Source organism: Rattus norvegicus, chromosome 2, assembly GCF_021556685.1.
Source record: "Rattus norvegicus strain SHRSP/BbbUtx chromosome 2, alternate assembly SHRSP_T2T, whole genome shotgun sequence".
Taxonomy (NCBI): Eukaryota; Metazoa; Chordata; class Mammalia; order Rodentia; family Muridae; genus Rattus; species Rattus norvegicus.
This window is the reverse complement of record NC_141535.1, coordinates 141,282,426-141,309,070: the sequence shown is the minus strand read 5'-3', so window position 1 is coordinate 141,309,070 and position 26,645 is coordinate 141,282,426. Positions and strand designations below refer to the sequence as shown.

General features: G+C 40.2%; 1 protein-coding gene and 1 long non-coding RNA gene across 11 annotated transcripts in view; one reads left to right on the top strand and one right to left on the bottom strand.

Annotated features, from left to right (window-relative positions):
- Positions 1-26,645, top strand: part of Nbea (neurobeachin) — a 576,469-nt gene that overhangs the window by 300,785 nt on the left and 249,039 nt on the right. For all 9 annotated transcript variants that reach the window (XR_015665447.1, NM_001427608.1, XM_087626792.1 and 6 more), the window contains 2 exon segments: positions 2,156-2,220; positions 25,775-25,883. Coding sequence is in view for 8 of the 9 variants with exons in the window: in NM_001427608.1 (NP_001414537.1) it covers positions 2,156-2,220; positions 25,775-25,883 (174 nt within the window). In the remaining variant the exon portion in view is untranslated.
- The window catches only part of LOC102552778 (uncharacterized), a 53,769-nt gene continuing 38,272 nt past the window's right edge, over positions 11,149-26,645 (bottom strand). The window contains exons 4-5 of one of the 2 annotated variants that reach the window (XR_015674700.1): positions 21,243-21,387; positions 11,149-13,558 (exon numbers count right to left, since the gene is read on the bottom strand). This is a non-coding gene — a long non-coding RNA (uncharacterized LOC102552778). The remainder of the gene's footprint in view (positions 13,559-21,242; positions 21,388-26,645) is intronic. The other variant, XR_015674697.1, reaches the window with a different exon arrangement.

The following is a 26,645-nucleotide window of genomic DNA, read 5'->3' as shown; positions in this document are numbered from 1 at the left end:
GAAAAGCATGGGTTTCTAGATGATGAGCTAAATGAAGTTTTCTTTTAGTTCTGTAGTTAATTAATAATAATGACATTATTAGTAATAACTATCATAATCATTCAGAAAAGACATGCATTGAGTTTACTTATAAGGTTAATATCAGCTTGATTCAAAACCTAAATGTACATCTTTATACCACCATACCATTTTTGCTGTTAAAAATATTATGTAAAATAAATAATATTCCATGTGCAAAAAAAGAAATACAAGTCATGTGATAGGATTTGTAGACAAGTGACATGAGTAATTAATAGAGATTATATATGTGTATATATTAATGGGACTAGTGGAAATATTTGCAAAACTACTGAAAGAAATATAATTTCAATTATCCTGAGTGAGGTAACCCAATCACAAAAGAACACACATGATATGCACTCACCGATAGGTGAATATTAGCACAAAAGCTCAGAATACCCAAGATAAAATTTACAGATTACATGATGCTCAAGAAGAAAGACCAAAGTGTGGATGCTTCAGTACTTCTTAGAAGGGGGAACAAATTACTCACAGGATGAAATACAGAGACAAAGTGTGGAGCAAAGACTGAAGGAAAGGCCATCCAGAGACTGTCACACCTGGGGATCCATCGCACATGCAGTGGCCAAACCTAGTCACTATTGGGGACGCCAACAGGAACATGCTGACAGGAGCCTGATATAGCTGTCTCCTGAGAGGCTCTGCCAGAGCCTGACAAATACAGAGGTGGATGCTCACAGACAACCATTGGACTGAGAACAGGGTCCCCAATGGAGGAGTTAGACAAAGGACTGAGGTAACTAAGGGGGATTGTAACCTCATAGGAAGAACAACAGTATCAACCAACTAGACACTCCAGAGTTCCCAGGGACTAAACCACCAACCAAAGAGGACACATGGAGTGATCCTTGTCTCCAGCTGCATATGTAGCAGAGGATGGCCTTATCTGGCATCAGTGGGAGTAGAGGCCCTTGGTCCTATGAAGGCTGGACCCCCCCCCTCAGTGTAGGGGAATGTCAGGGCGAAGAGGAGGGAGGAAGTGGATGGATGGGTGGGAAAGCACCCTCATGGAGGCAGGGATGGGGGGATGGGATGGGGGGCTTCTAGAGGGGCAACCAGGAAAGGGGATAACATCTGAAATGTAAATTTTTTTAAAAATCCAATAAAATAACAAAAAGAAAGAAAGAAAGAAAGAAAGAAAGAAAGAAAGAAAGAAAGAAAGAAAGAAAGAAAGAAAGGAAAGAAAGGAAAGAAAGGTAGGTCAGGATTTCCAAAATATTTTTAAGAAAGTGACTTGAATAAACCCAAAGTCAAAACTGGCTTTTTTAAATTATATTCCAAATTTTTCATGGGAAGAATACAAAACAAGCAGCTTCTTTCCTAATCTAAAATACTATGTGAGAGTCGTTGATGCTCATAGTTGTGCCCTTTTCTCTGTGGAGCTGCCAGATTCAGGTATTTAGCAAATTTAGCTAATCTCCAATTAGCAAAGAGAATTCATGAGAGTAATACTTTTACTATTAGGTTTATGTTACACATTGGAAAAGAATGTATTTGTAGCTTCGTGCTGTTTCAGTCTTTTAGAATATGAATCTGACTAGAGCAATCTATTCCCAAGGCAGTGTAAAGATAGAGATTGTGTAAAGGCATAGATGCATAAATGTATGACATAAATGTATCAATTGCTTAAAGGCACAGTTATGTAAAGTATATGTGTGTAAGTAAATAGATACATAAAGGTATAGATATAAAAACACATAGGTGCACAAAAGCACAGATGCATTTAGGTATCTCTGATTTTGCTTCCAGTTCTAATGAAAATTGTATCGTTGATTAAAGACTTAAGTAGTTTAAAACTCCTCCTCCTTGTGCATAGCTTCAGGCCTCCATTGGTCATTTGTTCTTTCCTAGAAGGAAGCTGGGTGCTGAGTGAACACTTTACTCACTATCTTACTTTCCAGCAAACTTGAGCTTTCTGGCAACCAAAACCCACCTCCTAAACTGTGACTCAGGGTCATCTAATTTAACACCTTCTTGGAAAGAAGGTAGTGACAGTGTCTTCGTGGTCTAAGGTCTAGTTGCTATTTCATCTGCGTGTTCACTTTTCTTACCTTGCTTTGGTTTATTCCTTTAGGAGTGGCAGAATTCTATCCAGAAGAATGCAGGCCTTGCATTTATTGAACTCATCAATGAAGGAAGGTAATTAATTTTACACTTTCTGGGCAACTAGACAGTCTGCATTTAATTCCACCAAGCAATTGTGCTCTCCTACCATCTGTTCTAAACTGTGCAAGGAAAAGGCTTTGAATTCAATAATTTTAAAATGTAGGCACTTGGATTTTAAATTAACCAATTTTAGATATGAAGTATTTGGTTTTGGAGACAAAGCATATATGAAATAATGATACAGATTTACTTTTGTGAGATTTGAGCCACCTCTTGCTGAATAGTGAGGTTGTGTTAGACAGACCAAGTGAACCCTGTCTGCAGTCCCAGCTGCTGCCCCATCTGTTTTCAGGCTAAGCTCGGTGTTTATACTTGACCCCTCATCAGTTCACATGAAGCGACTTCATCTGATCCTATCATGTAACTGGTCCTGGATGGAAGTAGAAGGGATGTTCAATACAGAATGTGTAACAGCCTTAGCTGGGGTGGTTGTTACCATGGTTAATGATGTTATGAGAGATGTCATTTGAAACCATTGTTGTACTTATCATTTGTGAGTAGTTGTTTACTGTGATTTTTGCAGTGCCCTCTGGGTGGTGTGCACTAAGTTGCTAGATATGTCATCCTTTGACATGTAGTTTCTATCAACCTGAGACACGCAACCTTGATAAGCTGAATTTTCTGTATTATGTAGTACATTCTATGGAAAATAATTATTACATACTTGTTATGATGCTTGATTTTATGGAACAAACTTTATATAAATTAATGGAGCAGTAATGGTTATAGTATTTGAACTTCTTTTTTCATTAGGAAACAATAATCCTTCAAAAATGGTTTATATGTAGCATCAAAACTTATTTTTTAGCATCGCTGTGGCTTCTTCCATCATTGCTCTGTATCCTGAGAAACTACCTTTGTCTATGTAGTATCTCCTTGTACATTCCTTCCCTTGATCTCTGTGAACAGTGTTTTCATCATAACACAGTTCCGAAATTTAAAATAAGTGTTATATTTACTGAAGGGGAAAGATTGAAGGAAGTTATGAGAATTGGTAATAGGGAAAGAGAGTTGATTCAGGGGTTAAGAGCACTGGTGCATCTTCCAGAGGACCCAGATTAAACTCTCAGCACTCAGATGATGGCTCACAAACATCTGTAACTGCAGTTACTGGAGATGATGACCTCTTCTGGACTCTGCCGGGCATCAGAAATGAAAAGATGACTTTCTGTCAGTAACATTTGTAAGAGCTAAGGGAAATAAAATTCTTGTGTTTTTATTTAGATTATATTTATTGACAGAAAAAGAATGATACTAGAAATTTTGCTAATATCAAATATGGAAAGTTTCGAGAAGTTTCATTTTCCAGAAGTATAGGGATTGCTTTGTGCTGAGAAGAATCGAAAATAAAGACTATGATGATGATTTAAATGAGAACCAGAAACTCCCATCAAGAACTCACTGCTCCATACAAGCTTTGCAGGGTAGAGAAGGAGTATTATGACTGTAGTTGACGGGGATCTCACTGTTGACAACTATAAAGATACTTTGCAGAATGAGAACTGAACATTTAGAAGCACATACAGAACATGAATGAGAAAAGGATCTGCTTTCGTAAGTTAAGCTACAGTGCTTTATGATGTCCTTGATTCTAAAATGGCTTTTTAAAATGACAGTATGTTTAAGGTTGAAGGAACCATGCCAGTGGGAAGGGACACTTCCCATCTTAAATTTGATCTGGGACACAGCTAAACGACATCCACACTTGGGGACAATAAAGCTAGGGATCAGGACTGGAGCTGGAGATCAGTAGCCCCTTCTTGCCTAGCATTTGAGAAATCTAGTGTTTAAACTCTAGCAGCACATAAATTGGGTGTGGTGGAACATGCTTCTAATACCACATCTTGAGAGGTGGAGACAGGAGGATTAGAAGTTCAAGGTTATGCTCAGCCATAAAGTAAGCCTAGTCAGACTTTGTCTTAAAAAAATCAAACAAGAACTTGTAGACAATGGTTATGATATAGAGCAAAAACCCAGAGACAAGGTATGCTGCTAAGGAGGTCTTTCCAGTCATCCCACAGCTTTGGATCTAGTGCAACAGATTCTAGCAGCACGGGGTCCTCTCATGAGAGAACTTGTACCAGGTTCCTGGAAGTCATCACTGAGGCTTACGCTGGTATGCAATGTGATGCACAGTTGCAAGGACTCATGGAACCAGACTGCTCTTGAGGAGGCCTCAGTCATCTTTGTGAGGCTGATGTCGCTATGAAATACCATTTGGAAATCAAAGCAGAAGGCTGGGATGAAAGAGACAACAAAAACAAGTGCAGCCTATTTTTTGTCTTTGATAAATGGGTGCCATGTATTAGAGGTGCAGCTCACCCAGAGAGAGCAGTGAAGGAGGAACATGGGTTTGATGAGAGGTGTTTTCTCCTTTGGGTTACAGTAGAGCTGTGTAATCCCCAATTACAAATTCAGAAGGTATCAAAGTACTTGGTCTTGGGGGTTTTAGGTGAGTGGAAACTCAAAAGCAAGCTTGCAGTGCGTGAGGCTCTCTCTTCGCCCACATGTCCACAGGTTTGCCTCTCTATTTCTTCTGAAGTTGATTTAGATCCGACCCTATCCCAAACATTTCTATGAACAACCCCACTGCATGACGATATCTCTAGTCATCTTTGTCAATTCTTTCCTTAAAACTTAGATTTTATTTACTGTCTTATAGACCACCACATCTCCAGAACCTGGAATAGTGCCCTAGTGTGTATTAAAAATCAGACGGATTTAAGGAGAGGAATGAGTAGATTCTTAAAATGGCCAGTGCTGAAAAGACAGTAGAGAAATGACTAAAGAAACCACAGAGCTTGTAGGACGGTTTGGGTGAGTGAGCCTGTATACTTAGTGGCTGTATAGTTAGTGTTTTACCCTACAGTTCAAGGTGGGTGGGAAGAAGGCTTGAGTACACTCACTTGTCCTTTCACTAAGCCTGTAAAATAGACACTTTCTCTGCTACCCAGCCTCTTACTCACCATGGCGTCCTGCAAGGACTTGCTCACTGGCTGTGTGGTTTGTTTGTTTTGTTTATTTATGAGTGTTTTCACAGTGCCTAGTCAGATGTGGCACACATGTGTTTATGCCAAGTTCAAATATCAGCTCTTCCACTGGAAAATGCTTAAACTCTAAGCATATAGCATAACCATATATACCCAGACATTCTTTTAGAGAATGGTCCAAAATTTGATGGCACATATTTCTCTAAAGGTTGAGAATAAATGAGAATAATGCATGTGTCACTTCTAAGAGCTGCTGATATACCACACTTAAGATGAGAGGCTCCATTTGTGTTGCTACATATTACACATACTCAGAATTCTCTGGTTCCTATCTGTAGTGTGGGTCATTCTTCAATTTAGACTTTTTTTTGCAAATTCAAAATGTTAATACTGGTTTTCGGAGGCCAGTATGTAGATCATCATTCACTTCTTAGAGTAAAAGCACATCCTTCTATTTTATGTTCTACTGTGAGCACCTACTATGTGCTACATACAAACTTAGTATGTGTTTTCCCATTTGTATGGGCAGAGAACATTGTTCCTAGATCTCACTTAGGTTGGCTCTTGGCTGTTTGGTTTTTTTTCCTTGTAGGAATGAAAATGAAAACCTCCAAGTAGCAATTGTTATAAATGTTTATCCTCCTTAACAGCCACGCCCATGAATACAGTCTATCAGTCAGAGCCAGAGAAAAGATGTATGAGTCATCTACAATTAACAGGAAAAATGCACTGATGAATGTACAACTGAACTAAAGCACGCCCAGGACAGCCCAGAATTACACACTAGATCATTTCAAGGAATCTAACAAAGAACCATTATTACTATAACAAAGCAGGGTTAATGCGGTGTGAAATTGCCTGTAATATCTTGGCAATAATAACTGGAATGTAAGATAGTAGAATCTGAATTGAAGAGGAGGCATATAAGACAGACATTCTTAAAATGTGGGATGTGTGTAATCCTTTTAAATGAATTAATCTTCTTCCTAAGTAAACTATCTCTGTTTTGAAAGAAATACCAAATATAATTAATGAATTCACTGTAAAAATGCAGGATGTTTATTGTTAGTGCTAATATAACCTGTGCTCACAAGGATGTTTCATTCCATTTCATTATAAAGAATAAAAGATAAACTTTTAATTCTTTAGGATTTTCAGAAGAGGAACTTGACCCAAGTATAATTCATTAATAATTGTGTGGGCACTTTTGAATGCCAGTTAACATTTAAACTGTTAATGGTTTGTTTGCAGACACATGCAAGCAGACACACACACACACACACACACACACACACACACACACACACACACATACGCCCCAACAGTTTCCAAAGCTGGGAGCACTGAAACCATTTCCAGGGAGCATATGTTTTGGTTTAGTTTTTAACCGTAAATCTCTGAAAACTTGAAAATAGAAATATTTTTCCCCTTATTGTTTCATCTGTAGCCCCAATAAAACCTTTTTCATACAATTCTTCGTTTATTTTGTGAAATAAATTGTTAAGTGATGATTTTTACAAATAAATGAGTAAAAATTATCTTGACCTTTCTAAAATTACTGTGTACTTAACAATATTTTTGACTTGTAACACATTAGACACTGGTGACAAAGTGTGTTTAATAATGATTAAGTTTCACATGCTAGGGAAATACATTTCCATTTATTTGTTTTAATTGACTTTATGTTGTTAGAACAGAGCACTGGGAGCTACCTATATATAATCAACAATTTTTTGTTCCATGCTTCTCAGTGATGGCAAGCCCAACCTCCAGGTGCCAGCATCTGGCAAGGGTCTTTTACCACATGTTTCCAAGGGTAAACATAATGACAGGGTGAGTGAGCAAGATGAGTGTGGACTTGCTTTTGTTTAAAACCTTTTTTACTTTTTTATTTTTTTTTCTATTTTTATTGGATTTTTTAAATTTACATTTCAAATGTTGTCCCCTTTCCCTGTTTCCCATCCATAAACTCCCTATCCCATCCCCCCTTCTTCTATGATGGTGTTCCCCCACCCAACCACCCATCCCTCCTTACCTCCCTGCCCTGACATTCCTCTATACTGGGGAATACTTGGGCAGGACCAAGGGCTTCTCCTCCCATTGGTGCCCAACAAGGCCATCCTCTGCTACATATGCAGCTGGAGCCATGGGTCGCTCCATGTGTACTTTTTAGATGGTAGTTAGTTCCTTGGTGCTCTGATTGATTGGTATTTTTATTCTTATCAGATTATAAACCCTTTCAGCTCCTTCGATCCTTTCTCTAACTCCTCCAATTGGGACCCCATTTCCTATTCAATGGTTGGCTGTGAGCATTCACCTCTGTATTTGGCAGTCTTTGACAGAGCCTCTCAGAAGACAGCTATATCAGGCTCCTGTCAGCATGCACTTCTTGGCATCAGTAATATTGTCTGGCTTTGGTGTCTGTCTGTATATAGGCTGGATCCCCAGATGGGGCAGGTGCAGAATGGCCTTTCCTTCAGTCTCTGCTCCAAACTTTGTCTCCATATCTCCTCCTATGAATATTTCTGTGCCCCCTTTTAAGAAGGACTGAAGCATCTGCACTTTGGTCGTCCTTCTTGAGCTTCATGTCGTCTGTGGATTGTGTCTTGGGTAATTTGAGCTTTTGGGCTAATATCCACTTATCAGTGAGTGCATACCATGTGTGTTTTTATGATTGGGTTACCACACTCAGGATGCTATTTTCTAGTTTCATCCATTTGCCTATGAATTTCTTGAAGTCATTGTTTTTGAGAGCTGAGTAGTACTCCATTGTGTAGATGTACCACATATTTTGTATGCATTCCTCTGTTGAAGGACGTATGGGTTCTTTTCAGCTTCTGTCTATTATAAATAAGGCTGGTATGAACATAGTAAAGCATGTGTCTTTGTTATATGTTGGAGCATCATTTGGGTTTATGTCCAGGAGTGGTATAGCTGCGTCCTCAGATAGTACTATGTCTAGTTTTCTGAGGAAACTCCAGACTAATTTCCAGAGTGGTTGTCCCAGCTTGTAGTCCCACCAACAATGGAGACATGTTCCTCTTTCTCCACATCCTCACCAGCATCTTCTGAAATCAACCCATTCTTACTGTCCTGTACAAAGCTTATCAAGGACCTCCACATAAAACCAGATACACTAAAACTAATGTTGAACCAGCATCATTTGCTGAAAGTGCTATCTTTTTTCCGTTGGGTGGTTTTAGCTGCTTTGTCAAAGATCAAGTGGCCATAAGTGTGTGGGTTCATTTCTGTGTCTATTCTATTCCATTGGTCTACCTGCCTGTCTCTGTATCGATACCATACAATTTTTATCTGTAATAGTGCTTGAGGTCAGGGATGGTGATTTCCCCGTTCTTTTATTGTTAAGGATAGTTTTCGCTATCCTGGGTTTTTTGTTATTCCAATTTGCAAATTGCTATTTCTAACTCTATGAAGAATTGAGTTGGAATTTTGAATCTGTAGATTGCTTTTGGCAAAATCGCCATTTTTACTATATTAGTCCTGCCAATCCATGAGCATGGGAGATCTTTCCATCTTCTGAGATCTTCTTCAATTTCTTTCTTCAGAGACTTGAAGTTCTTATCATACAGATCTTTCACGTGCTTAGTTAGTTTCTTGCGGTATCATTAATCCACTCAGGAGGCCACAGCCCTGATGACCTGTGTTAACTCGTAAAGGTCCTACTTTTAACACGACTGATTTGGGTTAAGATTCAAGCTCATAAATTTAAATGTTCATACCACACTGATCTTTAATCTTGTTTGAATTATATTTTAACTATATTTAATATATTTCTCCAGATGCACGTGTACTTCCTTTTAATTTTTGAGAGAAACGTTTACAATGTAAGTCTTTTTTTTTATAGTAAATCTTCAACAAACATTAGATTTTATTAGGTTTATCTTATAGGAAACAGCCAGAGTCTTCAACTACCATGAAGAGTTTCACAGTGGGCACCTGGGAAATATTAAATTTTCTCTAGCATTACCATGATGTTAAGTACCAGTAATTAATTTTTATTATTCAATCTTCCTGGACCAATTGGCATCTTCTATATTTTGTTTTGAATTATTTTGGTTGGGCTTAATTTGTATTTTGTTATTGCCATATAGTATCCACACAGCAGAAATCTATTTGTGTGTTGGGGAGGGGGTAACAACTTTTTTTTTATTATTAACTTGAGTATTTCTTATTTACATTTCGAGTGTTATTCCCTTTCCCGGTTTCTGGGCAAACATCCCCCTAATCCCTCCCTCTCCCCTTCTTTATGGGTGTTCCCCTCCCCATCCTCCCCTCATTGCCGCCCTCCCCGCAACAATCACGTTCACTGGGGGTTCAGTCTTAGCAGGACCCAGGGCTTCCCCTTCCACTGGTGATCTTACCTGAATATTCATTGCTACCTATGAGGTCAGAGTCCAGGGTCAGTCCATGTATAGTCTTTAGGTAGTGGCTTAGTCCCTGGAAGCTCTGGTTGCTTGGCATTGTTGTTCATATGGGGTCTCGAGCTCCTTCAAGCTCTTCCAGTTCTTTCTCTGATTCCTTCAACGGGGGTCCCGTTCTCAGTTCAGTGGTTTGCTGCTGGCATTCGCCTCTGTGTTTGCTATATTCTGGCTGTGTCTCTCAGGAGCGATCTACATCCGGCTCCTGTCGGGCTGCACTTCTTTGCTTCATCCATCTTGTCTAATTGGGTGGATGTATATGCATGGGCCACATGTGGAGCAGGCTCTGAATGGGTGTTCCTTCTGTGTCTGTTTTAATCTTTGCCTCTCTCTTCCCTGCCAAGGGTATTCTTGTTTCCCTTTTAAAGAAGGAGTGAAGCATTCACATTTTGATCATCCGTCTTGAGTTTCATTTGTTCTAGGCATTTAGGGTAATTCAAGCATTTGGGCTAATAGCCACTTATCAATGAGTGCATACCATGTGTGTTTTTCTGTGATTGGGTTACCTCACTCAGGATGATATTTTCCAGTTCCAACCATTTGCCTACGAATTTCATAAAGTCATTGTTTTTGATAGCTGAGTAATATTCCATTGTGTAGATGTACCACATTTTCTGTATCCATTCCTCTGTTGAAGGGCATCTGGGTTCTTTCCAGCTTCTGGCTATTATAAATAAGGCTGCTATGAACATAGTGGTGCACGTGTCTTTTTTATATGTTGGGGCATCTTTTGGGTTTATGCCCAAGAGAGGTATAGCTGGATCCTCAAGCAGTTCAATGTCCAATTTTCTGAGGAACCTCCAGACTGATTTCCAGAATGCTTGTACCAGTCTGCAACCCCACCAACAATGGAGGAGTGTTCCTCTTTCTCCGCATCCTCGCCAGCATTTGCTGTCATCTGAGTTTTTGATCTTAGCCATTCTCACTGGTATGAGGTGAAATCTCAGGGTTGTTTTGATTTGCATTTCCCTTATGACTAAAGATGTTGAACATTTCTTTAGGTGTTTCTCAGCCATTCGGCATTCCTCAGCTGTTTAGCTTTGTTTAGCTCTGAACCCGATTTTTAATAGGGTTATTTGTCTCCCTGCGGTCTAACTTCTTGAGTTCTTTGTATATTTTGGATATAAGGCCTCTATCTGTTGTAGGATAGGTAAAGATCTTTTCCCAATCTGTTGGTTGCCGATTTGTCCTAACCACAGTGTCCTTTGCCTTACAGAAGCTTTGCAGTTTTATGAGATCCCATTTGTCGATTCTTGATCTTAGAACATAAGCCATACAATGTAAGTCTTAACCAGCCTTAGTCTAGGGCTAGGTTCTGGGCTTTCCTCCAGAGACCAGGGAAGTGAATAAACACATTCTAAGTGGAGAAGTTCATACGTTGGTATGTAGAGAGGACAAACATGTTTTCCTCGGGTGTATACACTATTTTAAAAGCCAACATTACTACTTTGTGACACGTCCCAACCTCATCTAGGAAAAGACTAAGAAAAGGGTTTTATTGATTTTTAACCATTAATACAACATAACACACATACAGGTAACCCTGAAGGTCTCAAGAGCACCTGTTAGCTACACAACATTGAAAGAATACAGCCTCAAGGAAGACTTACAACACACACCTCACTTCTTTAGTTAAAGCATGGAGAGAAATGCTTGTTCACATAGTTTTTTTTTCTGTTCAATAATTGAGGGATTTGGATTTAACTTGAAGAAAAATTAACACACTCAAAGATAGCCTATGCAGTATATTGCTAAGTACAAGATAATCTCATAAAAACTCCACCTCTACTGGTGTCCAGAGTTGTGACTACAGACCACGTCTTTCTTGAGAGGGACTCTGACCCATGTGGGCACAAGTTAAGACTGTGGTAAGTTGAGCGGCACTGGTGCTTACTGTGAGGACAGCTAGCACCCCACCTTCCGCACCATAAGCAGCAAATGTAGGAAGGATGAAGGTTGTATCATGAACTCTTGAGTACTTGATATTAGTTACCATGCATATTTTCGTGATTTGAGTTCTGACCATTAATTTATTTACTGCTTGGTGCTGATGTTGGTTTATAACATTCATGTGTATATCTTTCGGCATGTGCGACTTTTACAATTTTTCCATCCTTAAGCACATTATTTATGAAAAAGACAGCAAAACAATAAATTTTACCTTCATCTAGACATCTTGTATTTGTAGCATAATGTAGGAAAAGCAATGAAACTCACTGAAAAAGAAAAAAGTGAATGATAACAAATGATTAAATAATTAAGGAATAAAAATACCAATTTTATACTCCAAACCTTCCAGAAATATATGCTTCTCAGTTCATTTTATATGAGATTCCTACGTTTTACATTAGTGCCAAAAACATCTCAAGGAAAGACGCTCCCTATTAGTAGCCAACATAAACCTGTACATAATTTAGACACAGACTCATGTTTCATATGCAACAAGCTATGGAAGAAATTCTACAAGAAAGTTTTATTCAAAAGTGTAGACCTTGAGTGGCAGGCGTAAGTGTTGCTTCTGTGAAGCTCCACGTGCACAGACTAAAAGCCAACAGCTTCGTGTAGGCACTTGAAGGATGCAGGGCGGAGTGCAGCCATGATCTTACTTGTTGAGCTAGATTCAAAGTGAACAAACTGAATGTACTGATGGCTGCAGAAGCACAACCAGCACCTCACTTAGTAGGGACAAACTAAATCCTGCTGCTGAGATCCACAGCAAGGCAAGATGCTCATAGCACTTGGCGCATATATTGGGCATTTGATGAGAGGTCTCAGCTAGTTCATTTAGAGAGGCAATCCCAAGGAGGCAAAACAAGGTATTAGAACTACTAAATGAATCAAGAAAAAAGATAGGATACAAGATCAGTGTTCAATTACAGTTATGACAACATGCTTATCAAAGAGTGAAATCAAAACTAAAGCCAAAATACTAAGGAGTACACTCCAAATATATGCAAAGGAGTTATAAAATAAAAACTGCAATGCATTTTATAAAAACATAAAAATCAATAAATACACAACTTTATTCTGCCCATGGATCTTTCTAAACTGATAACATATCCCTAAAGTCCTTGGAGGATTTTATAGTCTGTAATGATGATGTTGCTTTATATTTGATTTTGTAGAGGTTAACAAGCAGACTTAAGATAATATGAAATTATAAGGTGACTATGATAGAATATAACTAGGTTGGATGACTTGTTTACCCTACTTGATTTTAAGACTTCTTGCAGGCCAAGCCTGACAAGATTGTAGCTCAAGACATAACCATAAATGTGTTTCAAATATTCTAAGTTGTTGTTCCCTAACTGAATCAAGGATTCCTCAAGTGGGAAGTTTGTAGATGGCAGTGGTAAAGGCTAAATGCCAAGTTGGTGCAGTATTAATGTAAATGTAGGAAGAATAGTGAGAAAAAGGGGAGAATCTGTATCTTACAAGTCAGTAGGGAATTCAGACCCTGAGTCTTCAGGGTACACCCCCACCTTCCTGTGCAGGCCCCTTGCCACTTCGTTCCTTGGATTTGGCAAGTTGATGGGAGATTGTTCACTGATGCATGACTGAATCATAAAAAGCCTGACCTGAGTATTCCTTTCGCTTGTAAAATTTATATCTAATGCCTTTGGAAGTCCGTGGCTTCAGTTCTCTGTGCCAGTTACACAAATACAACCTATAAGAACTGCAGTGTTGCCTTGGGCAGCACCCCGCGAGCAAACTTGAGCCTCGGGACCACAGGTAAGACCAACTTGTCTGCTGCAAGAGAGCTGCCTGGTGAGATCGGGACACACAGAGGCAGAGTTCATCTAGGACCGGGCACGTCCTGTGTTTGCCAGAGGTCCCACGCCCGCGGATCCCGGGCCCGCAGCAGCTCTCTGCTCCCAGACCCTGTGGGAAAGAGACCCAACCACCTGGTCAGGTGGGCACTCCTGAGGCTGCAGAGCGGAAGAGACCACCAACACTGCCCACCCCTGCCCACATCCCTGGCCCAAGAGGAAACTGTATAAGGCCTCTGGGATCCTGTGGGGGAGGGCCCAGGAGCGGCAGGACCCCTGCCTGAGACACCTCCGGAACCTGAGGGAAACAGACCGGATAAACAGTTCTCTGCACCCAAATCCCGTGGGGGGGAGAGCTGAACCTTCAGAGAGGCAGACAAGCCTGGGAAACCAGAAGAGACTGCTCTCTGTACATACATCTCGGACGCCAGAGGAAAACACCAAAGGCCATCTGGAACCCTGGTGCACTGAAGCTCCCGGAAGGGGCGGCACAGGTCTTCCTGGTTGCTGCCGCCGCAGAGAGCCCTTCGGCAGCACCCCGCGAGCAAACTTGAGCCTCGGGACCACAGGTAAGACCAACTTGTCTGCTGCAAGAAAGCTGCCTGGTGAACTCAAGACACAGGCCCACAGGAACAGCTGAAGACCTGTAGAGAGGAAAAACTACACGCCCGAAAGCAGAACACTCTGTCCCCATAACTGACTGAAAGAGAGGAAAACAGGTCTACAGCACTCCTGACACACAGGCTTATAGGACAGTCTAGCCACTGTCAGAAATAGCAGAACAAAGTAACACTAGAGATAATCTGATGGCGAGAGGCAAGCGCAGGAACCCAAGCAACAGAAACCAAGACTACATGCCATCATCGGAGCCCAATTCTCCCACCAAAACAAACATGGAATATCCAAACACACCAGAAAAGCAAGATCTAGTTTCAAAATCATATTTGATCATGATGCTGGAGGACTTCAAGAAAGACATGAACACACTTAGGGAAACACAGGAAAACATTAATAAACAAGTAGAAGCCTACAGAGAGGAATCGCAAAAATCCCTGAAAGAATTCCAGGAAAACACAATCAAACAGTTGAAGGAATTAAAAATGGAAATAGAAGCAATCACGAAAGAACACATGGAAACAACCCTGGATATAGAAAACCAAAAGAAGAGACAAGGAGCTGTAGATACAAGCTTCACCAACAGAATACAAGAGATGGAAGAGAGAATCTCAGGAGCAGAAGATTCCATAGAAATCATTGACTCAACTGTCAAAGATAATGTAAAGCGGAAAAAGCTACTGGTCCAAAACATACAGGAAATCCAGGACTCAATGGGAAGATCAAACCTAAGGATAATAGGTATAGAAGAGAGTGAAGACTCCCAGCTCAAAGGACCAGTAAATATCTTCAACAAAATCATAGAAGAAAACTTCCCTAACCTAAAAAAAGAGATACCCATAGGCATACAAGAAGCCTACAGAACTCCAAATAGATTGGACCAGAAAAGAAACACCTCCCGTCACATAATAGTCAAAACACCAAACGCACAAAATAAAGAAAGAATATTAAAAGCAGTAAGGGAAAAAGGTCAAGTAACATATAAAGGCAGACCTATCAGAATCACACCAGACTTTTTGCCAGAAACTATGAAGGCCAGAAGATCCTGGACTGATGTCATACAGACCCTAAGAGAACACAAATGCCAGCCCAGGTTACTGTATCCTGCAAAACTCTCAATTAACATTGATGGAGAAACCAAGATATTCCATGACAAAACCAAATTAACACAATATCTTTCTACAAATCCAGCACTACAAAGGATAATAAATGGTAAAGCCCAACACAAGGAGGCAAGCTATACCCTAGAAGAAGCAAGAAACTAATCGTCTTGGCAACAAAACAAAGAGAATGAAAGCACACAAACATAACCTCACATCCAAATATGAATATAACGGGAAGCAATAACCACTATTCCTTAATATCTCTCAACATCAATGGCCTCAACTCCCCAATAAAAAGAAATAGATTAACAAACTGGATACGCAACGAGGACCCTGCATTCTGCTGCCTACAGGAAACACACCTCAGAGACAAAGACAGACACTACCTCAGAGTGAAAGGCTGGAAAACAACTTTCCAAGCAAATGGTTAGAAGAAGCAAGCTGGAGTAGCCATTCTAATATCAAATAAAATCAATTTCCAACTAAAAGTCATCAAAAAAGATAAGGAAGGACACTTCATATTCATCAAAGGAAAAATCCACCAAGATGAACTCTCAATCCTAAATATCTATGCCCCAAATACAAGGGCAACTACATACGTAAAAGAAACCTTACTAAAGCTCAAAACACACATTGGACCTCACACAATAATAGTGGGAGATTTCAACACCTCACTCTCATCAATGGACAGATCATGGAAACAGAAATTAAACAGAGATGTAGACAGACTAAGAGAAGTCATGAGCCAAATGGACCTAACGGATATTTATAGAACATTCTATCCTAAAGCAAAAGGATATACCTTCTTCTCAGCTCCTCATGGTACTTTCTCCAAAACTGACCATATAATTGGTCAAAAAACGGGCCTCAACAGGTACAGAAAGATAGAAATAATCCCATGCGTGCTATCGGACCCCCACGGCCTAAAACTGGTCTTCAATAACAATCAAGGAAGAATGTCCACATATACTTGGAAATTGAACAATGCTCTACTCAATGATACCCTGGTCAAGGAAGAAATAAAGAAAGAAATTAAAAACTTTTTAGAATTTAATGAAAATGAAGGTACAGCATACCCAAACTTATGGGACACAATGAAAGCTGTGCTAAGAGGAAAACTCATAGCGCTGAGTGCCTGCAGAAAGAAACAGGAAAGAGCATATGTCAGCAGCTTGACAGCACACCTAAAAGATCTAGAACAAAAAGAAGCAAATACACCCAGGAGGAGTAGAAGGCAGGAAATAATCAAACTCAGAGCTGAAATCAACCAAGTAGAAACAAAAAGGACCATAGAAAGAATCAACAGAACCAAAAGTTGGTTCTTTGAGAAAATCAACAAGATAGATAAACCCTTAGCCAGACTAACGAGAGGACACAGAGAGTGCGTCCAAATTAACAAAATCAGAAATGAAAAGGGAGACATAACAACAGATTCAGAGGAAATTCAAAAAATCATCAGATCTTACTACAAAAACCTATATTCAACAAAACTTGAAAATCTTCAGGAAATGGACAATTTCCTAGACAGATACCAGGTACCGAAGTTAAATCAGGAACAGATAAGCCAGTTAAACAACCCCATAACTCCTAAGGAAATAGAAGCAGTCATTAAAGGTCTCCCAACCAAAAAGAGCCCAGGTCCAGACAGGTTTAGTGCAGAATTCTATCAAACCTTCATAGAAGACCTCATACCAATATAATCCAAACTATTCCACAAAATTAAAACAGATGGATCACTACCAAATACCTTCTACGAAGCCACAATTACTCTTATACCTAAACCACACAAAGACACAACAAAGAAAGAGAACTTCAGACCAATTTCCCTTATGAATATCGACGCAAAAATACTCAACAAAATTCTGGCAAACCGAATCCAAGAGCACATCAAAACAATCATCCACCATGATCAAGTAGGCTTCATCCCAGGCATGCAGGGATGGTTTAATATACGGAAAACCATCAACGTGATCCATTATATAAACAAACTGAAAGAACAAAACCACATGATCATTTCATTATATGCTGAGAAAGCATTTGACAAAATTCAACACCCCTTCATGATAAAAGACCTGGAAAGAATAGGAATTCAAGGCCCATACCTGAACATGGTAAAAGCCATATACAGCAAACCAGTTGCTAACATTAAACTAAATGGAGAGAAACTTGAAGCAATCCCACTAAAATCAGGGACTAGACAAGGCTGCCCACTCTCTCCCTACTTATTCAATATAGTTCTTGAAGTTCTAGCCAGAGCAATCAGACAACAAAAGGATGTCAAGGGGATAAAGATCGGAAAAGAAGAAGTCAAAATATCACTATTTGCAGATGATATGATAGTATATTTAAGTGATCCCAAAAGTTCCACCAGAGAACTACTAAAGCTGATAAACAACTTCAGCAAAGTTGCTGGGTATAAAATTAACTCAAATAAATCAGTTGCCTTCCTCTATACAAAAGAGAAAGAAGCCGAGAAAGAAATTAGGGAAACGACACCCTTCATAATAGACCCAAATAATATAAAGTACCTCGGAGTGACTTTAACAAAGCAAGTAAAAGATCTGTACAATAAGAACTTCAAGACACTGAAGAAGGAAATTGAAGAAGACCTCAGAAGATGGAAAGATCTCCCATGCTCATGGATTGGCAGGATTAATATAGTAAAAATGGCCATTTTACCAAAAGCAATCTACAGATTCAATGCAATCCCCATCAAAATACCAATCCAATTCTTCAAAGAGTTAGACAGAACAATTTGCAAATTCATCTGGAATAACAAAAAACCCAGGATAGCTAAAACTATCCTCAACAATGAAAGGACTTCAGGGGGAATCACTATCCCTGAACTCAAGCAGTATTACAGAGCAATAGTGATAAAAACTGCATGGTATTGGTACAGAGACAGACAGATAGACCAATGGAATAGAATTGAAGACCCAGAAATGAACCCACACACATATGGTCACTTGATTTTTGACAAAGGAGCCAAAACCATCCAATGGAAAAAAGATAGCATTTTCAGCAAATGGTGCTGGTTCAACTGGAGGTCAACATGTAGAAGAATGCAGATCGATCCATGCTTATCACCCTGTACAAAGCTTAAGTCCAAGTGGATCAAGGACCTCCACATCAAACCAGACACACTCAAACTAATAGAAGAAAAACTAGGGAAGCATCTGGAACACATGGGCACTGGAAAAAATTTCCTGAACAAAACACCAATGGCTTACGCTCTAAGATCAAGAATTGACAAATGGGATCTCATAAAACTGCAAAGCTTCTGTAAGGCAAAGGACACTGTGGTTAGGACAAAACGGCAACCAACAGATTGGGAAAAGATCTTTACCAATCCTACAACAGATAGAGGCCTTATATCCAAAATATACAAAGAACTCAAGAAGTTAGACCACAGTGAAACAAATAACCCTATTAAAAAATGGGGCTCAGAGCTAAACAAAGAATTCACAGCTGAGGAATGCCGAATGGTGGAGAAACACCTAAAGAAATGTTCAACATCTTTAGTCATAAGGGAAATGCAAATCAAAACAACCCTGAGATTTCACCTCACACCAGTGAGAATGGCTAAGATCAAAAACTCAGGGGACAACAGATGCTGGCGAGGATGTGGAGAAAGAGGAACACTCCTCCATTGTTGGTGGGATTGCAAACTGGTACAACCATTCTGGAAATCAGTCTGGAGGTTCCTCAGAAAATTGGACATTGAACTGCCTGAGGATCCAGCTATACCTCTCTTGGGCATATACCCAAAAGATGCCCCAACATATAAAAAAGACACGTGCTCCACTATGTTCATTGCAGCCTTATTTATAATAGCCAGAAGCTGGAAAGAACCCAGATGCCCTTCAACAGAGGAATGGACACAGAAAATGTGGTACATCTACACAATGGAATATTACTCAGCTATCAAAAACAACGACTTTATGAAATTCGTAGGCAAATGGCTGTAACTGGAAAATATCATCCTGAGTGAGCTAACCCAAACACAGAAAGACATACATGGTATGCACTCACTGATAAGTGGCTATTAGCCCAAATGCTTGAATTACCCTAAATGCCTAGAACAAATGAAACTCAAGACGGATGATCAAAATGTGAATGGTTCACTCCTTCTTTAAAAGGGAAAGAAGAATACCCTTGGCAGGGAAGAGAGAGGCAAAGATTAAAACAGAGACTGAAGGAACACCCATTCAGAGCCTGCCCCACATGTGGCCCATGCATATACAGCCATCCAATTAGACAAGATGGATGAAGCAAAGAAGTGCAGACCGACAGGAGCCGGATGTAGATCGCTCCTGAGAGACACAGCCAGAATACAGCAAATACAGAGGCGAATACCAGCAGCAAACCACTGAACTGAGAATAGGACCCCCGTTGAAGGAATCAGAGAAAGAACTGGAAGAGCTTGAAGGGGCTCGAGACCCCATATGTACAACAATGCCAAGCAACCAGAGCTTCCAGGGACTAAGCCACTACCTAAAGACTATACATGGACTGACCCTGGACTCTGACCTCATAGGTAGCAATGAATATCCTAGTAAGAGCACCAGTGGAAGGGGAAGCCCTGGGTCCTGCTAAGACTGAACCCCCAGTGAACTAGACTGTTGGGGGGAGGGGGACAATGGGGGGAAAGTGGGGAGGGGAACACCGATAAGAAAGGGGAGGGGGGAGGGGGATGTTTGCCCGGAAACTGGGAAAGGGAATAACACTTGAAATGTGTATAAGAAATACTCAAGTTAATAAAAAAAAATTTAAAAAAATTTAATATTATGTCCTTGAAATATATTTAAAAAAAAAAAAAAGAACTGCAGTGTTCCCTCAGTTAGCCAATCTCAGATGGGCCAAGTCAGAGGGAAATATTCCAACCATTAGACCTGCTGGTTTGTGCTTCTCTGACTTTTTGCAATATGTAACCTTCAGTGTGCTGAGGTATTTCCGTGATGAGGATTACAGCATCTTATCAGCAAAAGTGGCAGTGGCAGGTAGAAATAAGGCGTGCAGAGGTTGTGTAGAGGTGCCACGTATTACACTCTGCCCAGACCTGTGCAGAGCCGCTCACATTCTTTTTTTCTCGTTAATTATCACACGTGGAATTTTCCACATTTTACTGATGGCTACATAAACTAAAAGAGCAACTAATTTGATGATGAGTGCCTTTTATTTAAAAACTGTTAGGGCGCACCAGAAAAAGCAAAACTTTGGACAATGAGATATGTGCATGCATGGGTATATCTATGTATACATGTACATACATGAATATATATACATATATTTACATTCATACATGCATGCATGCATACATATATATATATATATATGTGCGATAAATAGTACTGAACAGAAAGGAAATGACCATAAGGTAGCACATTTTATAAAATTTGGATATATACAAATTAATGAATATTAGATAGTTGATAATTCATTAAAGACGATTTTAAGTTATGTAGAAAAAAATAACACTATGTGCACATCCTTTAGTTGAGTCTTTTGTTCATCCTAGCATCATAATAATATCAAAAGAAGGAAAGAGCGAGAATTTCAGACTTAGGGACGAAAGTAGAACTCCTTGAGTTGCAGGATATTGAACTTCGTGTACTATAAGCTGTACAGCCACATGTAGCATACGATGCCTTGTAGCATACCAGGGGAAGAGAAGCCCTTGGTCCTGCCAAGGCTGGACCTCCCAATGTGGGGGGAAAGTCAGGGTGGGGAAGGGGAAAGGAGTGGGTGGATGGTGAGTGGGTGGGGGAACACCTTCATAGAAGAAGGGAGAGGGCAGATGGGATAGGGGGTTTATGGACAGGAAAGGGGATAACATTTGAAATGTAAATAAATTTAAAAAACCAATAAAAAAAGGGAAAAAAACTATGCAGGCCAACCCTTGAGCTGAAACTAGAGTGATTATTAAAAAATAATAAAACGGCATTTGGATTGGACAAAAAGTTCAGACATCACTGAAATCAGTGTAAAAAAGGTCAACTACTATGTGACAAGATGTACAAAATCCTTTTTATTTGAGAAATTTAGTTTTGAAAAATAATGAAACTGTTGTGTGTATACCTGCCAGTGTGGTAGCATTAAAACTCCAGATGTCATGCATGCGGAATGTCCATCGTCCTGGAAAACTGTCATTCAGCATCTCAGTAGAGCAAACATATTCTTCCTTTATGACCCCATTATTCCACGCCTGAGTTAGGTCCAAAAACTGAAAAAATCCATGTTAAAATGTGTGGGTGAGTGTTCACAGCCATTTTACTCATTGTACTCAACATTGCAAATAACCAGCTATTGATGGAAAGGTGAGTAGAGAACCAAATAGTAATATAGCGTCATAGTGCAGTACACCACCAGCCTGACAGAGAAAGTATTTCCCAATTATGCCACCATCAACAAAAGGCAAAATTATAGAAATAGAAAATGGCTCACTGTGCTACATGTGACACATATGAAAAAGTTTATTATCAAACAGTGTGTTTAAAGTAAGTTATTTTCAGTATATATAAGCTATATCTCAATGAAGAAGGTTTGTGGGAGACGGCTTAGGAGGTAAAAGCACTGACTGTGCAAGTCTAACAACTTGAGCTCAGTGCCCAGGAGACACTGGAAGGAGACAGGCAGCTCCCCAGAGTTATCCTGTGACCTACAAATGCATGCATCTACAGCCCCAGCATGTGCGCACGTGCGCACGCGCGCACACACACACACAAAGCACATAAAACAATAGGCAAAATTTAGCCTACACTTTATTTCTTATAATGTAATATGCAAACTGTGCCACGAAAGCCTGTCATTATTAGTCTTCCTTACTTCCTGACACTGAACCAGGCACATATGAAATGCCAGTGTCCTGTTCATATTCTATTTACCACTACAGAACACACTCATAGTCACTTAGTGTTGAAGAAGGGAAGGCCTGTCTATGTATCTTTACCTTTCTTCGCTCTAGAAGATGTTGAAAATTCACACTGATGATCTCTTGGAAAGTTGAACACAACACTTGTTTCTTAGGTAAATGGAGCTGTTGTGCTCCTGCATTAAGGTAACAAATGAGGCATGGATCAAATAAGAATTTATGGACGGCATTCAGTCTGGTGTGTAGTCAGTTCTCCAGTTCTGACAAGTAGTAAAAACTCAGGAAATTCTACTAGGCTTTATCATTAGTATTTATATATGTGATATTCGATGTGATTTGAAAGACTGGAAGAACTGGAGAAAAATGATACCATGCAAAGCTCACCCAGGGCACATATCTTCTGTGATATAAATCTCTGTGGCATATTTTATGCCAAACACCTACACATGTGTACACATGTGCATTGTAGACTCTTGTGCTACTTAGTTGTCAGTCAAGGGGCAAAACAACGGTACTGTCTCCCGTCTTTGCAAAGGAAAAGTATTTTAGGTAGAGTTAAATCATCACATAAAGAGGATTTCTCTAGCGCTTAGAACTTGTACTGATAGATTGAGCAATAAGAAATTAGATCCACTGAGATCCATTCACGCTGTCTACAACGCACAGTGGCAACTATCTTCCTTCTGGAACAAGCCACATGGTCACAGGAACATAGAACAGCCTGGAAATTTCACCAAGAAACAAATACATGCTTTTCTGGTATCCTTGTATTATGTTGTGGCCAGTTGTACTGCTACAACTATTGGCTTTTGTGTTTTCTTCAACTTTGCTTTTTTACAGCATTCATTGTTTCTCCATCCTTACTAATATTAAAAGTTACGTGGATAGAATGATAGCCAAGCTTCCTCCTTAGCCCTGCCCTGTCTCTCATCTGCAGCTTATTGTTACAATCCACAACCACTGTTCCATTTCATCTCAGACTTCCTGATGCCTAACATTGGCTCCTTCTCCTAGATGTTTGCCTTCTGACCCATTGGCTCAGAATCATAGAAATTAGGCCAATGTTTTTGGCTGAGAATTAAAGCAGAACCAGGGACATTATAATGAATTTTTTTAAATTGATAGAACATAGAATCTTGAACACATTCCAATTTTTTAAAAATTAAGGTTTACAGAATGCAAAAGGTTACATGACCTGCTTTTAGCAGAACATTGTTTGCTAAAGCATTGGTGTGTGAAGAGAATTTGGATGGATGGTATGATTTTAATGTACCTAAAGTATATTTGGTAGCATGTGCCTTGAGAACAACTGTCCTAAACCAATATCCCAAGGTGATAGCTAACATGTCCTAAAAGAACACTGAATTATTCTGCTGTTCTTAGAACAGTTTTATAAATCAGTATTAAGAATAACTCAAAACACACTAACACACTAATACACACATATAAAAACTTAAAGAAATGGGGCCAGAGAGGTGGCTCTATGGTTACACCTCTCCCTCTCCCTCTCCCTCTCCCCCTCTCCCCCTCTCCCTCTCCTACTCTTCCCTCTCCTATTCCCTCTTCTCCACTCCCTCTCCCTCTCCCTCTCCCTCTCCCTCTCCCTCTCCCCCTCTCCCCCTCTCCCTCTCCTACTCTTCCCTCTCCTATTCCCTCTTCTCCACTCCCTCTCCCTCTCCCTCTCCCTCTCCCTCTCCCTCTCCCCCTCTCCCTCTCTTCCTCTCCTACTCTTCCCTCTCCTATTCCCTCTTCTCCACTCTCTCTCCCACTCCCTCTCCTTTCCTTTTCCCCCTCTCTCTCCCTTTTTCTACCTGTCTATCTGCAAACTGTGAGCCAATACTTTCATCAAGTCAGTGTTTGAAGTTTATAGCTCTTCCCCATTCCCCTGCATATGTGTGTTTATGTCTTTGTGTGCACATGGAGAGAGAGCATGTGTGTGCTCAAAGGATAGAGGTCGTCTTCTCTCATGACCATCTTATTCTTTGAGATAGAGTCCATCACTAATCCTGGAGCTCATCTATTGGCTAGACTGTCTTGCCAGTAAACCTAGGGGTTTCCTTTTCTGCCTCCCCATGCTGAGATTATAAATACTTTGCCACCTCACCCAGATTTTCTGAGTCCTGTAGAGCCAAACTCAGGTCCTCCTGATTACACAGCAGTGACTTTCCCCAGGGGTCCTCTTCTGATGGTTTGTGCTGTGCCAGGACAGCATCACAATGTGTCCCTCTGCAGCGACGGGAAGGTCACTGCTCCATGTTACAGGGATTCTTATTACATTCCTGTAAGTCCTCCATGATCACTGCCTGGTTATCCAGGCTAGATGAGAAATTGTGATTATTTCAAATCACAGACGAACACAGGTGTAGCAAAATTTTCCTAACATGGTTGAACTTGAATTCAGAGCAACTGAGAATTCATATCACAACTCTGAAATAAAGGATCCGTTCAGTTAGCTTCCTTTGTGGAAGATGCTGTGTAGATACTACAAGTGATTTGTTGGGAAAATATTGAAACATGCCAATGCAGTTCAGCTTTGACAGAATAGAAAAATATTGACTATTCAGGCTTCTTATACACACATGGCTTTAAAATTACATTTCATCAACATTTTACAAATGTCAGAATATGTAATAGCTTCTTCTTTGGCCCTTCTGTGGTTGTCAGTGAAGAGATGTCTGTTATTAGTACATCAAGTGTAGTGGTGAAGACAGGATGGTCCTATGAATTGGTATTTCATAAATATAGTCTAGTTTTTCCCTTTTCTTATGTGTTGTGTGGCACACCTGTGTGTAGTCATGATACGTGCTTGTAGAAGAGGGAGAAGTAGAAGTGCAGGGCTCTCTCTACTGCTCTCTCTCAGGTCACGTTCTCAGCTAGACCAGCTGGCCAGTGGACGTTGAGGGCTACCTGTGCCCGCTCTCAGCGCTGCTTCCCAGGAACACACAGGCAGTCCTGGTCGTCAAGACTTTTCATAACAGATGACCTCAAAGAGAATCCCAAGGATGTCCAAAGCTGCTGTCCATCCTATACCATTAACACAGGAGTCGCGTTCATCACTTCTTTATTCTACTCAGCACTGGAAGCCAGAGAGCTGGCCACTAAGAAAGGGAAAGTGGGAGTGGTCAAAGCAATGCTGCAAAGGAGTGCTGGCATTCCTGGGAAGAACCTCCTCAGAGAAAGAACAAGGTAGCTAGAGGCTGAGGGAGGGCCTGCCTGTCAGCATCACAAGATCTCTAAACAGGTCACTGTGAGGAAGGAAGTTAGAAAGCTGGCTGCTGAGTGCACTGGCTCCACTTGGAGGCTGATAAGCTGTGAGTAGGTAGTCCATGGTCCAAGGCACAAACTGGAAACAAATAACAGTAGCTGCCAGTTAGGATCAGAAGCTGGGAAACAGGAGTGCAGGAAGTAGCATTTGACTGTCCATTAGGTTTGAGAAGCTTGAATTTTTAATAAGTTGCTTAATAATGCACCCCTACTGTTTCGTTTGTTTAAAGCTTTGTTTTATTTTAGTTATAAGAATTTAGAATCTCATCACTTGGGAACTTTAGAACTCAGGCCTGTCTATCATCTGCCTTGCTAAATGTGCTACAGTTAAAATTAAGATATATGCTCTACTTTATCATCTAGCTTTACATACTCTGTATGTATAAATTTTGAAATTGTAAAATTATATTATTGTAAAGTAATTGGTCACCTCCCCCTGTCGGGAACAGTAACCCCACGGTGTTTGTGTTTGCAGGCTGCTGTGCCATGCTATGAAGGACCACATCGTTCGTGTTGCAAACGAAGCTGAGTTCATTTTGAACAGACAGAGAGCGGAGGATGTACATAAACATGCAGAGTTTGAGGTAAGCTTGTACAATCAGGCATCATTATTTGTTGCCTGACCTAAAACATGCGCAAGAAGAAAATGCCATTACAGGTATCTCAGGCCTTGCTTTAAAGGATTTTCCCAGTATCAGACTGAGTCATGCATGCCTGGTCACTCTGTCATGCTCTTCGCCATGCAGAGAGGGTAGGCTGACATTGTTTTCAGTTAATGTAAAGACAGAACCAGAGATGCTATTGTTTTTAAGCTGTTAGTGTTTTACATAAGAACTAGGTGAGTGTAGATGCTGTGTGTGGTGTTATGACCTCATGGAGTGTTTTATGGGTCTCCTAATTTTACTATTTAAATACAACAGTTGTTCAGTATTTCAGGTCACTCAATTTATAAATAGTGTATTTCAGAAATACATAGATACTCCCATATTTGACTTGCACAAACTCCTAGTGGGCTGAAAGGTATTAACCACAACATTTCATTTTCCTGGTGCATCATGCCAGTCAGTGCAGCTAGAGAAGAGAGTCTGCCATTGGAGCTTCAGTGGGGAATTTATCTCAGCAAAGTAGCTCTCTGAGTCATGCATATTGATGGACTAAGTGTGATGATCTCTGAGCTCAACAGCTGAGCAGCATGGGATAGAAAAATAACAACTGTCACTTGCATTCACACAGCTACCACTTGATTGGTCAAGCGGATAGCAGATACTTGATGGTAGATACTATGTTTTTTAAAACTGCTTAAAATATCAATAAAAGTTGTTGATAAAGTTAGATGGATGGATAGA